We start from the raw sequence: 15,535 nt of genomic DNA, 5'->3' as shown, positions 1-15,535 counted from the left end.
CTCAGGCCCCCCGCGCCGTGTGCCAATGGCCTTGCTTAAAATCACAGCGGGGCTCGGCCGGAGAACAGCTTTTTCTCCCCAAAACAGCCCCTCTGGTGCCAATGGCTGCGCTTGGGCCCTCAGAGAAGCAGCAGCCCCCGGTTTCGGGCGGCCTAGGCCCTACCGGCGTCACCGGCCTGCTCTGTTGCTAAGCAACACGGGCTGGAGCCAGCAACCAACAGTAAAGATGGCGCCTGGCCGGCTTCAGCAGACGGCCGTTCGGGCGCCGGTCCGCCCTCGCGCCAGGGAGTGGAGCAGAGAGGCCACGCCCTCAGCAGACATGGCGCCAGCTTGGCTTCAGACGCCCAGTGAACGGAGCCAATGAGAGGCCGGGAGGGTGGGGAGCACGCTGGGATTGGCTGGCAGCAGGGATTCAAACCGAAGTGCGGGGCGGTTAGGCTGGGCGGTTGGAGTCGGAGCTCGCTCCGGGCCGGCGGCCCAGGTGAGTGCGCGGGAGCGTGAGGGGCGGCTGAGGGAAAGCGGCGGGGCCCCGCTACCGGCGCCTTGCACAGGCGGCGAGTCCCCAGCACCGGGCCTCGCCCAGGCCGCGGGGCCGCCCTCACCGGCCGAGGTGAGCTGCCTTCCGGGCGCAGCGCGGGCCGGCGTCCTGGGCGGGCCCGGCGCCCGTTTCCTCAGAGGCCTTTTCCCTCGCTGCCTCCCAGGGAGGGCTCGTGCCTTGGGGGGCGGCTGTGGGTGCTTTACGGGCCGGCCTTGTTCCTTCGCCCTCCCCGGCGTCTGCCGCCGAGTTGGGCGCGGTGCTAATGATCGTGGTGCTGCTAATTAAGGCACGAAACTGTTGAAGTGCTCCTTGCCGTGAGTTAAGCAGACTACAAGGAACAGAGGAGGGCCTTTCAGTAGAGAGCTTTTCCACACCTTGTAGTCTACGTAATATAAAAGGTCCCGAGCTATCTGTGTCTGCAGAGTCTGTAACTGTGAATAGAGTACTTCAAAGCTTTCCACCGTGGCCTCTTAAGTGCTAAGCTGGTGTGTTGTCCCCCCTCCTGGCACCTCTCCCGACTACGTCTGCACCTGCTTCTGGTGCTGATTTATTAGTCGAGGCTCTCCTGTGTGCCCCAACAACCTCTTGCCTCAGCGAAGTAATTTCTGTGTTGCTGAGATGGAGGCTTTCCTCTTCATTGCTTCTGTTTATGCCATTGTTGCTACCGTTGGAGGAAAATGTGCTGACTGGCTGAATTTTAACAGCTGTTTGCAGTAGGAGCTGTAACTTAAAATGCAGCTAAACTTAGAACTGTATTAAAATTCCCCAGAATGTTGCTCCTATTTTTATCTTACAAAGCTCTGAAAACTTGCAGATTTTAATGCCCTATATAGTACCAAGTTATTTGTAGACAGGGCATGAGCTGTGTTCTGCAGCCTTCCAGAAGGAGAAAGATTTGGGATCCTTCATCTTGCCTTGGGTTCTGAGCCTCTGTAGTATACTGGAGATTATTTGAAGCAATAAGGAAGGGAGCTATACTGCCCCTCTCTGTGGCTCTGCTATCCATAAACTGTGGAGGGCTGAGGATCTTCCTTCGTTCTCCAGGAAAGAATTTACATGCATAAATGTCCATAAAACACAACTCTTAATGTATTTCTGTTTGTGCAGCTTCTAAAAATCGCCTTAAAAAAATTAAAAATCATTAATTCTGAAGCTGATTCTCTTTTCTTTGGGCTGGTAACATGTTTTCTGTTCGGAAGTGGGAAGAAAGGGCTGGGCTGTTTATTTAGCTCTGGTTTCTTGGCAGGAAGATGGAGACTGTGATGCTGAACTTACGGAGTCTGTATGATCAACTTACGCGCCAGGCTGAAGTTTTAAGCGAAGGAAACGAATGCCGTAAGTTCTGTTTCTGAAGTGGGTTGTGCTGTGTTTGCTGTAAGAATATAGACGTGCAAACAAACTATATTAGCTGATATTGAGGAATCGGTTGATGATGTTTTGGGTAATAAGACTGCTACAGGCAGTCAGATTTGAGGGGTCTTTTCCATCGTTGAGAAATATGAAGGCACTGGCTGAACTTCTAGGCAAGGCCAGCTTCTGCTTGCAGCAAGCTGACTTCATCCACGCAGGGATGTTCTAGCTCTTCTGGTTGATACTGACATGAAGGACTTGATCTGAAAAACTGCAAGATCTCATGAACATCTAGAGTGTAGGTGGGTTTGCTGAAAGGTTGGCTTCCCTGCTCTTCAGTTGGGAGCAGGTTATGTTAATAGATATCTGTTGTCAGTGAAAGGAGGGCTGCTGCATCTTGTCTGCTTGCCTGGGTAGCTAAAGATATATGTGTCTTCTCTCCAGAGTTTATTCAGTTAGCGAAGAACTTTGAAGAGTATCGGAGAAAATTGCAGAAAACGGAGCATGAGCTTGGCAGGTACAAAGAACTTCTCATGAAAACTGAAGCTGAACGTAGTGCTTTGGATGTGAAGCTGAAACATGCTCGCAATCAAGTGGACGTGGAGATCAAACGAAGGCAAAAAGCTGAAACGGACTGTGAAAAGCTGGTGAGTAATTCCTTTATTACCAGTTAGCTCTTTAGAGTGTGGAGACAAGGTGATTAAGCTGCATTGATCTATGGAAAATAAGGACTGGCACTCATTATAACTTTTTTTCCCCGGGGAGGAAGAAACCCAACAGCAACAAATTGGCTTGGCTCCTTGCAGTAGCGTTCTGCTTTGGTCTGGAAAAAGGCGGCTGGCTGCTGTTTGGAGCTGAGCTGCCATTACTTGTCAGAGCACGGGCTTTGCAGCCATTAGCAGTCTATTGACACAAGTTCTGAAAACCTATCTGTGTGGTATCGCAAACACTTCAGATTGCTTCATACAGTAATTTAAATGGAGTTGGTCCTGTGGCAGCTTCTGATATTATCTGCCTTTACAGGAGCGGCAAATACAACTGATTCGAGAGCTGCTCATGTGTGATGCATCTGGGAGTATTCAGCTAAGTGAAGAACAGAAGTCTGCCCTCGCCTTTCTTAACAGGCCACAGGTTTCTATAGGGGGTTCAGGCAACAAAAGGTAGGCAACATATGTCTGGGCAACATAAGTGTTAAATACCAATCCAGCTGTGTACCTCAGTGATACATACTGTACCCATATCAACAGAGTTTTACTTTTTATTCCAGTTTGAAGTACAGTTCCTCTGGGTCAGTAAGATTGTTCTGGAACCATGGCTGACTGAAAGCCAAACTGATACAAGTTTCTTCTAATTTTTGATTTTTATTTTTTTTTAGGCTGTCTACAATAGATGAATCTGGCTCAATTCTGTCAGACATCAGCTTTGACAAGACCGATGAGTCACTGGTAATGTAACTCCAAGTTCTAAAGTTTTCCTCCACTGTAAATTGTTAGGGGTGTGGGGTAATCCCTAGAGACCCTTTTGTGTTTAGATTACTGTGGTATTAAACTGGTAGAGCTGATTTGCATTCCTCTGGTGTGCTGTTGGCTAAAGCTTAATGAAAGTCCTGGCCAGAGGCTGTATGGTATTTACACTGAGCTAACCAGTGTTGTGTATTTCCCACAGGACTGGGATTCCTCTGTGGTGAAAGCTGTCAGACTGAAAAGGAGAGAGAAGCGGGTATGTTCAATTCTTCCCCTTCAAATAGATGCCATTGTTAGCCTTAGCTGACACAATGTCACCATCTGTCGCCTCCCAGCCACCTATAATGATGTCTGAGCTACTAATCACAATCAAACTTCAGATGGATGTGCTGCTACTATAATTCAGACCTGCTGTGTGGATTTAGATTCAAAGTTAATTCTGATGTCGTTGTTTGTCTGTTGAAAATGACTAGAGTGGAGTTCCCCATATCTTGTTCTGCTGTGGCCTAGAATTTGCAAGAAAGCACTTGAAGGTTATTAACAGCTACCAGATTAACTTCCTACAGGACTTTCCCTAATATTTTTCCCTTCTGTAAAGGAGCTTGTACTTATTCTGGTCTGCTAGTATGCAGTAGGCACAGGTGGGAAAGGACAGCCTGAAACCATCACTAGGAGAGTTGAGAAGAGTCTGGGACTTGTTTAGTTGCCCTTCACTTTTGTGTGTGTGGTTTTGTTTTTTTTCCTCCTTTCTTTTTTCTGAATTGGATTATAAAGCTGGCTGGGGAAATTATTTGAAAGAGTAGTATATTGAGGCCTCATGATACTTCATGGCAACTTCCAAGGTTGCCACAAAGAACAGTACTGTGGAAAAAATTAATGCATCTGTAGTGTGTGCAGATAATTGTTCGGTCCTTCTAGTTATACTGAACTAGTATAACATCAAGCTAACAGCATACCTGCCTCATAAATAAAAATATACTATGTCTTTTCAGCGGTCTTCCAGGCAGTTCATCGAAGGCCCACCAGGTCCTCAGAAGAAAACCAGATCAATTGGCTCCACAGTGGACCAGGTATGGTGATCCCAGCTGGGTTTGTGTTCACTTAGAGTAGTTGGTCATATTGCACACCTGTTTCTAGGGCCAATGAATTAGAAAATCCTGTGTCCTGTCAGTATTGCTGTCACTAACTGCCTATTTCTCATTACAGGGAAATGAATCCATAGTAGCAAAGACAACTCTTATGGTCCCCAATGATGGCGGCCCAATTGAAGCTATCTCTACTATCCAGACTGTGCCTTATAGTCTGAGAAGCCGAAGAAAGAGTGGTAGGTGTCATGTCTCCCTTTGTCCTAGTCCTGAAGCAGCTACTTTGTAGGCCGGAGGCTATCCTGAAATGTTACTGTTACCTCCCTCCAGGACCCAGGCAGCTACCTCTGGTTTACGATGCACTTGCTTTGAAGCAAAGGTTATGCAGTGGAGCGATTCCATTCAGTCAACACTCCTCTTCTGTCTTTCAGGCCCTTTGCAGCCTTGGAGCAGCGAGTCAAGCATAGGCAGTAAGCAGCTGGAATACAAACCAGAGACTGATGGCTCTGGCACCCCGCAGAGCAATGGGGGAGTGAGGCTGCATGAATTTGTTTCAAAGACGGTAGGTTTACAGGCAGGAAGAACTTGAAAAAGCATCTCCTTCCTTTTTTAAATGCGTGTGATACCAAACTATTGATAAGAGACTACCAGCCATTATGTCTCAAGTCAATATTAACTGTACTGGTTACCTGCATGGATCAGGGAATATGTTATCCTATATGGTTATCCAGTTTAAGTCCTGCTGAGTTACTACATTTTGCTGATCTCTTCCCATCTGTATGTTCCGAATCATTAGGTTATCAAGCCAGAATCGTGTGTTCCATGCGGAAAGAGAGTAAAATTTGGAAAAATTTCTCTGAAGTGCAGAGACTGCCGTGTGGTTGCTCATCCAGAGTGTCGGGATCGCTGTCCTCTTCCCTGTATCCCCACTTTGACAGGGACTCCTGTCAGGATTGGAGAGGTAAGTCTGTAGGGTGAGCCTGGGGCAGTACAGCTGCCAAGCAAATTGACTAATGTTTGGTTAGAGTTAGAACATGCTTAGGCTCCAGAACTGCCTTCCACAGAAGAGCTCCTGTTGCTCAGAGCTGCATAACAAAACGCAAATGAGCTTGCTAATGTGTCATTCAGTAACCAGGGTAGTGGGTGGTAGGGATTCGATGTTAGGAGGGTGTTGAGTTGTGAACGTTGCAGCTCTGGGTAGGCAATCCTGCGGCATTGTGCTGATGAATATAGTGCTGATCTTCTCTGGGCTGATGAAGAAGAAATAATGATTGTTTTTTAAGCCTAGATCTCACTATGAATTCCTCAGAGTATTTTTCATGTCTTGAAGACCAAGTGTCTTATTTATTTTCCCTTCTGCCTCTTAGGGGACCCTGATGGACTTTGTCCCTTCTACTCCTCCAATGATCCCTTCCATCTTAGTGCACTGTGTTAATGAGATCGAGCAGCGAGGGCTGCATGAGGTAAAACGAAAATGAGGTGTGAAACAGGGCTAATGAAATGGGTTGCAGTGTGAGGAAAACAAATTATTAACCCAAATATCTCTATTTATGGTGTATATAGCACTGTTCAGTGGTGGGTGAGTCTGTGAGTGAGCAACAGTGTCTGTGTAGAGTGCTCAGGTGTGGAGAGAAAGTGGGAGCGGAAGGCTGTCAGCTTTAAATGTGCAGTTGATATTCTGCCTCTAAGTAATGCTTTCTGTTAACAGACAGGCCTTTACCGGATATCTGGCTGTGACAAGACAGTGAGGGAACTGAAAGAGAAGTTTCTTAGAGCAAAAAATGTTCCTCTGCTCAGTAAAGTGGACGATATCCATGCTATCTGTGGCCTTCTCAAGGACTTTCTACGCAGCCTGAAAGAACCCCTTCTCACTTTCCGGTTAAACAAGACTTTTATGGAAGCTGCAGGTAAGGAGCTGCTAAATGACATCTCTGACTATTTCCCTAGGCTTGAGGGTCACAGGTTTAGCTGTTGCGTGAACTGGCAGACCGCAGTGCTCTGTGGAGCCCTCATGCTTGCAGCTGTGTTGATGGAAGAGGAAAGAAACAAGTTCTAGTGCTTGGACAGGATACAAAATTATTACAATGGCATGTGAAGTTTCTGGCTTCCTTGTTTCTCAGGCTAGCTATTGCTGTGAGGGGAATATTGCAGCTGTGCCTCTGGGACCACTTTCTGAGGTCTAAACTTTTTTTCCCCTAGAAATCTTGGATGAGGACAACAGTGTTGCTGCTATGTACCAAGCAGTTGGTGAACTTCCTCAGGCCAATAGGGACACCCTAGCTTTCCTCATGATCCACCTGCAGAGGTATGTTCAAATGGACTGGTAGGTCTGAAAGGGGGATGTTGTCACTGGTGCCTTCTCTAATTGGCTCTTGTAACTGTTTGTGAGCATAAAATCTTCATTCTGGAAAAGCCTGCTTATTCAGAGGCTGAAGTATATGTGGGATGGCGGGAGTTGTATGACAAGTGAAGGGGACAAGCTACGTTCTCTCTTTATTAATAATTTTTTTAATATAGGGTGGCTCAGAGCCCGGAGACTAAAATGGACATTACCAACTTGGCCAAAGTCTTTGGCCCCACAATAGTTGCCCATGCGGTACCTGATCCTGACCCGATGACACTCTTGCAAGACACTAAGCGACAGCCTAAGGTAGGTCAGCAGAAAGGACTGATTTGGGCGAACGTGTCCTATTTAAAGAATTCGGATGAATTTCTGGAGGGAGCTGAGGTGATGCCTGTGTGGTGTCTGTGTCAAAGCTGTGTACCATCTTGTGACATCAGCTGCTCATGGGTGTCTCTGTAGGTAGTGGAGCGACTTCTGCTGCTGCCTATGGACTACTGGAGCCAGTTGATGATGGTGGACCAAGAAAACATTGACCCAGCGCACGTAATTGAGAACATCAATGCCTATGCCACTCCACAGACACCAGATGTTAAAGGTAGCCCCTGGGCGCTGCTCTATTGGCTGTGCAGCTGCTGTACTAAAAATAACGACCCTCAGCCAAAGCTGCTTGTGAGGCTGTTGGAGCTAGCCATTCCTGCATGCTTTATGGAGGAAGAGGGAAGAAAAGCATGCCAGGAAATACCAGATTTGTCTAGTATTTTTGACAGATGCTAGGGAATGTCTAATGTTCTTTGCATGGCAATGAAAACTTCAGCTGTCCTCATGTTGCTCACTTTGCTGCCTCTTTTTTTGACAGTGAGCATGCTTGGACCTCTCACCACTCCAGAACAGCAGCTCTCCAAGACGCCGTCATCTAGCTCCCTGTCCCAGAGGGTCCGTTCTACCTTCAGCAAAACCACCCCCAAGTAAGTGCCAGGGGGTGTTATCATGGAGATGTTGGGATGACTGCAGGTCGTTTGGGTGTTCAAGGAGAACTAGAAATAGACTTCCCGACCCAGTTCTGGGAGCAGCTTGGATTTACTACTCTGTCAACTCTCCCTTAATCAGTGCTGTAGTAACAGTTCAAGCTGCGTAATGGTTAACAAGCATCATGTTATGGTAGGGAGAGAAACACTTTGTTTGGGAGGTGGTAAAATTTGGGTGAATGACCCCTGGGAAAGGGAGGGTGTTAGACCTCTGTATCCCAAATCCAAACCTGATATTTTTCTACTTCTCTTGAACTAGATTTGGGAGCAAAAGCAAGTCAACAACCCAGCTTGGGCATCAGGGCAACTTCTTTGCCTCTCCTATGCTGAAATGAAGTGGACCTGGGAGTTAGTGTCGTCCTAGTGTTTGCACACCAATATGCATAAGTACAATAAACGCAAGTCCTCTCCATGGCCCTTGGCAGCTTATGTAATAAGATCCTTTTCCTTTTATCTTTCAGCTTAACTGAGACTTTTAATGGGATTTTATTGTGCAATGTATTTTTATTATCTAATGCTGTGCTGAATTTAGTATTGGTGAAGAAAGTAACTAGCAGGATTTGTTCAAAGTTTTAATAAAAAAAAAACCCCTGCTATTGGAACTCACTGACACTTTTGAATAGCATCCAGTCTTCTACCCATACAAAGTGGAACAGTCATACAAGGATTGTAAGTTTGGTTTTATTTTTTAAAACTCCATAGGTTGTTCTTCACACAGCAGGGACACCCCCATTGAACTTTTGTCAAACAGCACGCAGGTCTAATTCTTGACTTGCGCTATGGTGGTGCAGTCCTGAGGATGGCAGTGTTGCATTTGTCTGATGGGCAAACAATGTTCTGGTTAATTAACTGCCGGAGAGACTGTGACTTTTTCCAAAGAAATGTTTCCTGATGTAGTGTTTACAATGGGAAAATTTTGTAGATGACTGTCTGTAGATGCAAACCCAAAGGATTCCTGGGTAGTCTAAATTAACTACTAGTGCTGCTCATACTGGTGTGGGGAATGAGGGTGGTTTAATAGTACCCTTGCTTTTGGGAGTCCCTGCTTTCCCAATTTGGGGTATGTGACCTTGCCCAGTGCTGTGTGAAAAGACTTATGGAACTCGTATAGAAGTTTATAAAATGGCTGTTTTTATAGAGCTCTGGAAAACTGTCCTGACCTGTGTGGTTAAGTAAATCACTATGTTCTATGTGACCTATGATTCTGTACTCTGGCTAATGCTTTTTACTTGTGCTATAGAGTTTTAATTAGGGCCTGTGTAGCATTACAGGAGGCTGTGGTGCTGTAATGCTGAGGTGCTGTGCTCTGAGTAGCTCCTGCCCCAAGGTTCTTTATGAACCTGGCAGTCTTTGCTGCTGGGGTGCAGGATCATGCACCAGGCTGTGGCTCATGGCTCCAGAGGAGGAAGGAGAAGAACAGTTTTGGTACCCAATATTGTATCAGGAGGTGAAATAGCCTGGGCTGAATGTGGTGGCCTGGGTTGTCTCTCTTCCCCTTGGTTGCAGGGTCTGGAGGGTGAAGTCCTGAAGTCTTCTCCTGGCATGTTTGCACCCTAGCTTTGACACACTGCAGGAGATGGGGCAGCTGGGGGCTGCTGTCTCCCTTCCCCCGTGGGGCTGGGGCCACAGGACAGGTGGGTGTTTCTGGCCTCTGGTGTTTCCATGCACACCAGATGTGTGTGGGGGGGGGCACTGAGGCATGTTCCCCTTCCCCACATCCTGCATCTTGGATGCACTTGGCTTGGTCCTTTTCTGGAGCATCTTCTCCCAAACTGGGTCCTTGCCTGTTCCTTGTTGGAGCAGAAAGGGGGGTGGGGGTGGGTTGCAGCAGGACCTGCTGGGGGACATCTGCCTTGGTCCCCATGGCTCCACTCTGGGGACTGATGGGGCTTGGGGACACCCTGGCAAGCCACTCCCACTTGCTTACTGCTGGGCACAGAGGTGGCCCTGCCAGTGCTTGGAAATGTGGCTGCAGCACTGGGATGGGGGGGGGGCGTGTCCCCAGGGAAGGACACAAGTTCCACAGTGGGATGTGCAAGTAGATAGGACATCGTGGAGAAAGCTGTACTTAACGTGAGCCTGGGGGGAATGGATAGTGAAAACTGGGAAGAAAGGGTGTATCTCTGGCAGTCCATGTTCTAGTTGCTTTAGGTGGCAAGGAGCCGCTAGCTATTGCACAGAGGAAATCATATGGAAAAGAATTTGAAATATTTATTGATCAAAGAATATTTAAAGCCTCACTTTGGCCTCAGAAACAGTGCTGAGTACACTGTTCCTAGTGATTTCTCTGAAGTGGGTACCAGTGCAAGAAAGCAAACCCCTTGTTTTATTTTCAGGCAGGGACAAGCACACATGCGCTTCAAAGGTTTAGTGCAGATACAATCACAACTATATGCTCCTTAATCAGCAGCTAGCTCTTGCTACATTTGCACTTAATACAACTGGACAGGCCAGGGACCATCTCTCTGTCCTGTTCTTCACCCACATCAAGACCCCTCAGCAGTTAGTGATCTTATGGAGGAAGCCACCTCCTTCGTTGTTGCAAATGATAGAATTCTGACAACTGAAGTGAGTTAACTTCTCATGCTGCCCTAATCAGCCCTTAGTTCTTATCTACAGCAACTCCAAGGGAGTGAAACAGGTCTACACCTGCAAAGGATTGTGCTCAGACCCCATAAGCCAAATTCCTTCACCTTTGTTTTCATTCTCTCCTTTCAGAGAAGCAGGACTGAGGGCAGGGTGTGTAAATTTTGGGCAGTCAGTTATCTATGGGTAGGCCTGTATTTAATGGACGAGCAATGGGATGGTCTGAGAAGAAGCTTTATATCTGAGTGAGATGATGGGCCTGCTGTTGGGGAGAGAGAGGCACTAGTCCTTGATGCCTTCTAGCTTTGCAAAAAGAATACCTTGCTTTCTCCAGACTGGGGCTCCCACCATCAGTCTAGATTGGTTCCAGCAAATTCCGCAGGCAGGTGGCGGTCAGTCTCTTGGATGAAGCGGTAGATAGCATCAGCCTCCTCGCTGTGGCAGTGCCAAGCCATCTTTGTCAGCCTCCGTGCACACTCCTTCCTCTCTTCTGTCAGCATGGGAATTTTGTAACCATCCATAAACTTTGCTTTTGCTTCATTAAGTGACTTCTTCTTATAGAGGAAGAACTTTCCCCAGTAAAGACTAAGGGCTTGATGGCCTTTGGGGCTCAGGGTGTCCTTTCTCTCCTGCAACTCCTTGTAGATCTTCTCTTCCTGTGCTGGGTCTCTTGTGCCATAGAACTCTGCTAACTGCAGCTTTACGAACACGAGGTCAAGGTCTGGATATTTCTGAAGAGTTTGCTCGAGGTCGTTGATGGCTGCCTCCAATATGTTGTTCTTGTCTTCCTTCTTTGCATTAAGCCACTGTATCTTATAGCACTTGGCCAAGGCTTGGTGGAGAAGGTGGTAACCTGGATCCTGCTGCAGGGCTCGCTGTAATATCTCAATTGCTCTCTCTGTAGACCGTCGCAGGAAGAACAAAGCTGAAGCTTTGAGGACATCGGGGTCAGAGCTTTTCTCTGCACTTTCTTCTATCAAGCCAATTGATCTTTCTATATCCGCTTGTTCAAGTAGCTTGGCTAAATATATTTTGGCTCTGTAGTTATCTGGCTGCTCAAGGACAGTTCTTTCCAATTGGATTATGGCTTTACTTGCAATATCAGGATACCAGAAGTAACTCCAGGAGGAATAAAGAGCCACTCCGAGCCCAGCATGGAAATATCTGTTCCCTGGTTCAAGCATCAATGCCACCTCAAAGCACTCTCTTGCCCGTTCCCCGTTACGGGCTCTGATAGCCAAGAGGGACCAGCCTTTCTGGGCCTGGATATACGGGATCAGCCGTGCATCCCAAGGAGTTGGGCAGAGCTCCTGAATTTGTTCCAGATAGCTTTCAGCCTCCTGATAAGAAGCCTGAAGGTAGTGAATCCAAGCATAATTCCCATAGATAATCAAAGAAGCAGCAGCAGCTGCCTGCTGCCCATCTTGTCTCTCGTGCTCTTCAGCATCTTTAAGGCTTTGCAGAGCTTCTTTGTTCTGGCCTTTCAGCTGGTACAGGTATGCCTGCAGCCCCAGGAGTGCTGCCTGGTTTTGGTAGGGCGTGTGCCTGATTTCAACAGCTAGCTTCTGCAGGATGTGTGTAGGTTCGGCATGGCCTGTTACACCCAAATGCCAGGTGAAATGGCATTGAAGGGTATCCAACTTTTCCTTCAGTTGCTCGTTGCTACAAAGAGGAAAATGTGGGTTATGAAAAGGCGGTATGTGGAGGGGTGGGGTCCTGTGGTACCCACACAGAGCAGAAAGGAGCTTCTAGCTGTACATCAAACAAAAAGGAGGGAGGGGCAGAGGATAGGGCTCTCCCCACTTGCTCAGCAAGTCCCTTGCACTCAAGCTACTAAAGAACCTGTAAATCTTTGTTCTCACCAGCCCATTTTCAGGGAACCATCTGGAAGGCTTCATTCCTGGCTTGCTGTTCTCCAAAGGGGAGTCACCCGTGTCTGGAGCCAGGGCTGCTCCTTCTTACCTAAGACAAAGGCCCTGGGGTGGACTGCAAGAAATGGAAAGAGCAGAGCTAGCCAAAGCTCCACGATGAAAACTTTGCTCCTCGCAGGGAGGAAACAGGGGCTGTGCCTTCATCTGAAGGATACAGCAAGAGATGGCTCAACAAAGAGAGAGTCAAACAAAGAGCCATGAAGATGTTGTGCTGGAGCATCTCTTATATGAGGAAAGGCTGAGAGAGCTGGGCCTCTTCAGCCTAGAGAAGAGAAGGCTCAGAGGGATCTGAGAAATGTATATAAATACCTGAAGAGAGGGTGCAAAGAAAGCAGAGCCACACTGTTTTCAGTGGTGCCCAGTGCCAGAACAAGAAGCAGTGAGCACAAACTGAAACTTGTGAGTCTCCATCATCAGGAAACCTTTCTTCTTTTAACTGTGAGGATGACAGAGTACTGGTAGAGATCACCCAGAGAGCTTGTGGAATCTCCATCTCCATCCAAAAGCCATCTGGACGTGGTCATGGGCAACCTGCTCTTAGTGGCCCTGCTTGAGCAGGGGCTTGGTACAAGGTGACCTCCACAGGCCCTGTCCAACCTCAACCCTTCTGTGGTTCTGAACGAGGACATTGCACTGAGCCTTGTCAACCCAAAGCCCCTCTTTCTGAGCGCTACTACAAGAATGGATGCTGTGTGCTTACCTCATTTTTGCTGTGGGTGTAGTGTCACTGTCAGGGAGCGATGGCTTGGGCTGCGCCTCTTCCACAATGCAGCAGATACACTGAGCACTGGGGAGTCTAACTTATTGACTGATCCTTAAATAGAGAAAGTACTTCCTTCTGGGCAGGGTCTGATTAAACAACTTGTCTCGGAGGAAGCAAAACTGAAAGACTTAAAGCAGGAAAGAAAAGTATCTTGGTCTCCCTGCCTTGAAGCTACTGCCTTCCCTTTGCAAAATAGGACTGGGGTGTGGACGAGGTGCTTGGGGACATGGTTTAGTGGTGGACTGGGCAGTGTTTAGGTTTACGGTTGGACTTGGTGATCTTAAAGGTCTTTTCCAACCTAAACGATTCTATGAAACAAGACGGGAAACCCAGTCGTTGGAGCTGCACGATCTGAACATGCCCCTGGAGACCTTCTCCCCCTGAAAAGGACTTTGTTAGCATTAAAGCTTTTAGAAAGCAACAGGGCTAAGGTGATAGAGAAGGGTACTGGGCTACGGAATGTAAATACGTCATTGCCGTTATCATTGAAAGGCCAAAGGCTCCGTAGGGCTCTGTCAGACCTTGGCACTGGGGCTTGTCGGGCTGGTTTTGCCTGGATCTGTCCTGACCTGCCTGAAACTTTACTGTAGCTTGTTTAGCTTGTTTACCTGTAACACAACTGCCTAGCAACAAGGTGGCTGTTACCTAATCGATTTTTAGCCATTGGATTTGCATAGATTTGTGTAACTGTGAGGTAACATGGCTGTGCCTGTGATAAAGCTGATGTACGTACTTAAGGAGCAGGTAGTGCTGCCAGAGGGTCAGTCGAGCAGAGGATGGCCCCAGGACTATTAGCAATTCCCACTGATCCATCACTGACCATTGAAGCACACAGTTTTGGCAGGACAGAAACCGGTCTTTGAGCTAACAGAAAAAAATAGAGGTAAAACACAGGATACATATTATATCTGGATGTGATGTGGAATTGCAGCTCTGAAGAAAGATTCAAGTATAGAGAGTAATAGAAAATACACAAAAAAAAATAGCCCCAAGTAAACCCTAAACCAAGGAGGAAGAAACGATCACCATATTCCTCCCAGGAAAGAAGAAGAAAAAACCCATCAATATCGTTTTCCCCCCTCAGGATGCTGATGAGTCACCGCAGCAATGCAAAGGAAGTAGGGAGAATTTATCACGAGGGGAATGGGGTAGATACTTTTGTTTGTGCTTATTTTTTTTCTATTATTGACAGTCTTTAATAGAAATTGAGCAATTTGCATATTAATTGTTAGCACTGCTGTAACTGCATGAATGGTAAGCGATTGCTGTATCTTGGTTAGACTGAGGCATTAATCAGACTACCAGTAAGTTCAAATTCTTGAATCCTTGTGTAAGCGTCGTCTTTCTGTGCGCTTTGGCTTGCACAAGCTGCTTCTCCGTTGCCTGCCGTGGCCAGGACGGGGCTGTGTGAGCCGGGTGACAGAGAGCTGTTATGGCTCCCTGGGGCAGGGGCTGAGCTGGGCTGTGGGCAGTGCTGGCAGAACGGAGGAGACATTCAGAGCTCGAGTCCCTCGGGCCTCGCCAGTGGTTCCTGGCTCTTTCTCCTGCTAATATTAGGATTGGTTTGAGGAAGATTACGGTTCTGTGAAATAGCTATTAATATCATACAAAGCTTGGATGGAAGTCAAAAATAACAGCAAATGAGAAAACTACTAACCACACAGCCAAACAGGAAGCACAGGCAAGGCTCGGTGTTGTGAAAGATAAACGGTGGGAAGGAAAAGCAAAAACGCCGCAATAAGATGCGGAGAAGAAAAATACAAACAGCTTTGGCGATAGCTTGAAAACAGTCCTTAGCTCCAAAACAGTTACGTTACATCGAATAATACTGATTGAATTCTCTGAGGTGATTGAAAGAAAATCCTGGTTTATTGGCCCAGATGTTTCCCGAATTTGGAAAAACGCCCGTCTGTCATAAAGTTCCTCTGCTGCCTACTCAGCGACGGAGAGGGCTTGAGCCAGCTTGGTACTCTAACCCCCTCCATGCCTTGGAAAGTAATCTACTTTTTTTCCTCTCAAGTCTGTTCCTTTACCCACAGCAGTCTGCTGCTGTCACTGGGCAAGTCTGAGCCCTGGTTTTCATCTTCCTTTGTCATAGCTATTGTACTTGTGATAATCTATGAGTAGAGATGTGGTATGGTCTGTAGGAATAAATATCTCTGTGAGACCAAATGAACTGATGAGGAAACGCGGACAGGGGCGCAGGCTCAGAGTCCTTTATCAAGCAGGAAAAGGAAGAACAAAAATCCAGACTCTCAGCCTGATTCTTCTCAGACACAATGAAGGGGCTCTGAACCCCTAAAGTGGTCTGCAACACAAAGCAGGAAAGACAGAGCCTGGAAGTGCCGTTCTCCTGAAAACGGTGCCTGCGGGGTTAGGACATTTCAAGGAGCTTCAGCTGAGTAGCAAAGGCCAGAACTAAAAATAGACTGAGGTGTGGCGGCAGGATT

The 15,535-nt window shown here is 47.3% G+C and overlaps 2 protein-coding genes across 3 annotated transcripts; one reads left to right on the top strand and one right to left on the bottom strand.

The window, feature by feature from the left end:
- The first annotated feature begins 466 nt into the window (after nt 1-466).
- On the top strand, nt 467-8,346 carry RACGAP1 (Rac GTPase activating protein 1). 2 transcript variants are annotated; one of them, XM_059832875.1, is made up of 17 exons: nt 467-481; nt 1,785-1,873; nt 2,333-2,535; nt 2,912-3,048; nt 3,264-3,333; nt 3,554-3,607; nt 4,344-4,421; nt 4,558-4,675; nt 4,868-4,998; nt 5,233-5,397; nt 5,804-5,899; nt 6,145-6,343; nt 6,636-6,741; nt 6,954-7,086; nt 7,240-7,375; nt 7,637-7,745; nt 8,065-8,346. In XM_059832875.1, the coding sequence occupies exons 2-17, from the start codon at nt 1,789-1,791 to the stop codon at nt 8,138-8,140; spliced, it is 1,896 nt and encodes a 631-aa protein (XP_059688858.1). In that variant the 5' UTR covers nt 467-481; nt 1,785-1,788; the 3' UTR covers nt 8,141-8,346. The 2 variants fall into 2 exon arrangements, with proteins under 2 accessions (XP_059688858.1, XP_059688857.1); XM_059832874.1 differs by lacking the exon at nt 467-481 and adding an exon at nt 1,271-1,290.
- A 2,395-nt stretch (nt 8,347-10,741) lies between these two features.
- LOC104258112 (interferon-induced protein with tetratricopeptide repeats 1-like) lies at nt 10,742-13,027 on the bottom strand. Its single transcript, XM_009813083.2, has 2 exons — nt 13,023-13,027; nt 10,742-12,053 (listed from the first exon to the last, which is right to left on the bottom strand). The coding sequence occupies exons 1-2, from the start codon at nt 13,025-13,027 to the stop codon at nt 10,742-10,744; spliced, it is 1,317 nt and encodes a 438-aa protein (XP_009811385.2).
- Between the last annotated feature and the right edge of the window lie 2,508 nt (nt 13,028-15,535).

This window comes from Gavia stellata, chromosome 36, assembly GCF_030936135.1.
Source record: "Gavia stellata isolate bGavSte3 chromosome 36, bGavSte3.hap2, whole genome shotgun sequence".
NCBI lineage: Eukaryota > Metazoa > Chordata > Aves > Gaviiformes > Gaviidae > Gavia > Gavia stellata.
Note: the sequence above shows the minus strand (reverse complement) of the source record. Positions and strands in the feature narration are given on the sequence as shown.

Excerpts from the sequence above, each read along its gene's own strand:
- RACGAP1 (XM_059832874.1), top strand. The coding sequence starts at position 1,271 with ATGCAGCTAAACTTAGAACT. Across the intron at positions 4,999-5,232 it reads ATGAATTTGTTTCAAAGACG|GTTATCAAGCCAGAATCGTG; the intron begins GTAGGTTTACAG and ends CCGAATCATTAG. Across the intron at positions 7,087-7,239 it reads ACACTAAGCGACAGCCTAAG|GTAGTGGAGCGACTTCTGCT; the intron begins GTAGGTCAGCAG and ends GTGTCTCTGTAG.